The 1,655-nt window shown below is 33.1% G+C and overlaps 1 protein-coding gene across 1 annotated transcript; it reads left to right on the forward strand.

Moving 5' to 3' along the window:
* Window positions 1-626: 626 nt before the first annotated feature.
* LOC139853843 (uncharacterized) lies at window positions 627-1,349 on the forward strand. Its single transcript, XM_071843186.1, has 2 exons — window positions 627-785; window positions 891-1,349. The coding sequence occupies exons 1-2, from the start codon at window positions 627-629 to the stop codon at window positions 1,347-1,349; spliced, it is 618 nt and encodes a 205-aa protein (XP_071699287.1).
* Window positions 1,350-1,655: the final 306 nt, after the last annotated feature.

Below are 1,655 nucleotides of genomic sequence, written 5' to 3' on the forward strand. Positions count from 1 at the left end.
TTGAAATTTAAACAGAAATGATTACTAACTTTTGACTAACTCTCGTTAATGACACTTTTGTAAATCACTTTTACCAAATTTTCTGGATACCGTTAAAAAGAAAAGGTTTTCTAATTCAAAGTGGACCTCTTAACAGAGACTCGTAATCGTAATTCAATGTATCTAATAATTCAATCATTTAATATTATCTTTTAATTTCGTCGATAATTATTAAATAAATTTTAAAACAACAACGTTTATGTAAAGTATTATACGTCTAATCTTGTTAATGTTTTCAGGTTATAATATATACACATATACATATATACATTCATTTAGTGGTTCGTGAATCATTGAAATTTGGTCGAGGTTAAATAAACGTATGAACACAGTTTCAAATTCTTGTTATTCAATTTAACAGACGTTGCTTATCGTGTCAGGAATATATAAAGATTAAAGTTTAAATTTGGTCAAAAATTTTCGGGTTGTCACACACTACCATCACCGTAGTGTGTATTTGAACATGACTTAAATTAACGGTTCTAGTTGTGCTTTAAAGCCAAAATATTTCGGTCAGTGTGTATTTGAACAGAGTATTAATGTTTGGGCATTGAACCGATGAGTATCGTGCTGGGTGGAATGCCAAGATGGTATTGCAAGATGTTGTTGGTAATGAGGGTGTTCGATGGCCCTTGGTATGGATTCAAAAGTATCCTATTTTGCAAACGATGGTAGCCCTTATTCTTACTAATCAACCGGATCAATTTGGTTGGTTGAATGATCAAGGTATTCTTTACGATTTTTCAGTTCATCGAGCATGAGATTCTTTGCGGGTCCATGGAAATAAAGTGACATGGTTTTTGGTCATTTGGTTTTACCAATGTGTGCCTAAACATGCATTTTTGTTATAGATTTTAATGGGGGAAAAGTTGAAGATGCAAGATAAGCTTAAACCCTGGGAGATGCGTGATGGTATTAGTAAGTTATGCACATTGTGTAAACCTTGCCCCGACAACCATTCCCACATGTTTTTCAAATGCAAGTTCTCTGCTTTGGTATGGCACAAGGTGCAATCTATGTTAGTGTTTGCGCTTGGAAGTGATGATTGGAGTGTTATGGTGAACTTAATTTTTCCTCAAGCTTCACACAATTTGGCTCGTATTGTGGTGTCGAAGTTGTGTTTTTCAGCTACTATTTATGGTATCTGGCAAGAAAGAAACTATTGTATTTTCAAGAAGGTTCATCGTACCGAGAAACAAGTATTTGAAGCTATTGTGTCTAATACCCGATTGAAGCTCCCCACGACCAGATTTAAAAGGTCGCTTAATGTCTCTCGAGTTTGTTCTATGTGGAGTTTAGATTCGGAGTAGTTTGGGTCACCTAGTCTTTCAGTGTTTAGTCTAGTTGTTGGTTGTTACATCTGTGACATGATTTTTATTTTGTGATGCATTGCTCAGCTGTAGCATGTCAGCTTCATTGTATTATTCTTTTATTAATTTTACTAATATTTGCGGGGATAATCTATTACTAAAAATAAATAAAAAAAGTTGAGATCCACTTTCTTTTTTACCACTTTTTTTTTTATCACTATCACTATCTATAGATTCTATTAAATTTCTACAGTAATGACATTATAAATACACTTTTTCCTTCATTGAAAAAAAATTAAAAAAGAA

The sequence above is a fragment of the Rutidosis leptorrhynchoides genome, chromosome 6, assembly GCF_046630445.1.
Source record: "Rutidosis leptorrhynchoides isolate AG116_Rl617_1_P2 chromosome 6, CSIRO_AGI_Rlap_v1, whole genome shotgun sequence".
Lineage (NCBI taxonomy): Eukaryota > Viridiplantae > Streptophyta > Magnoliopsida > Asterales > Asteraceae > Rutidosis > Rutidosis leptorrhynchoides.

Coding starts and splice junctions, on each gene's coding strand:
- LOC139853843 (XM_071843186.1), top strand. CDS start 627: ATGGTATTGCAAGATGTTGTTGGTAATGAGGGTGTTCGATGGCCCTTG. Junction 786..890: donor GTATTCTTTACGATTTTTCA/GTTCATCGAGCA, acceptor TTTTTGTTATAG/ATTTTAATGGGGGAAAAGTT.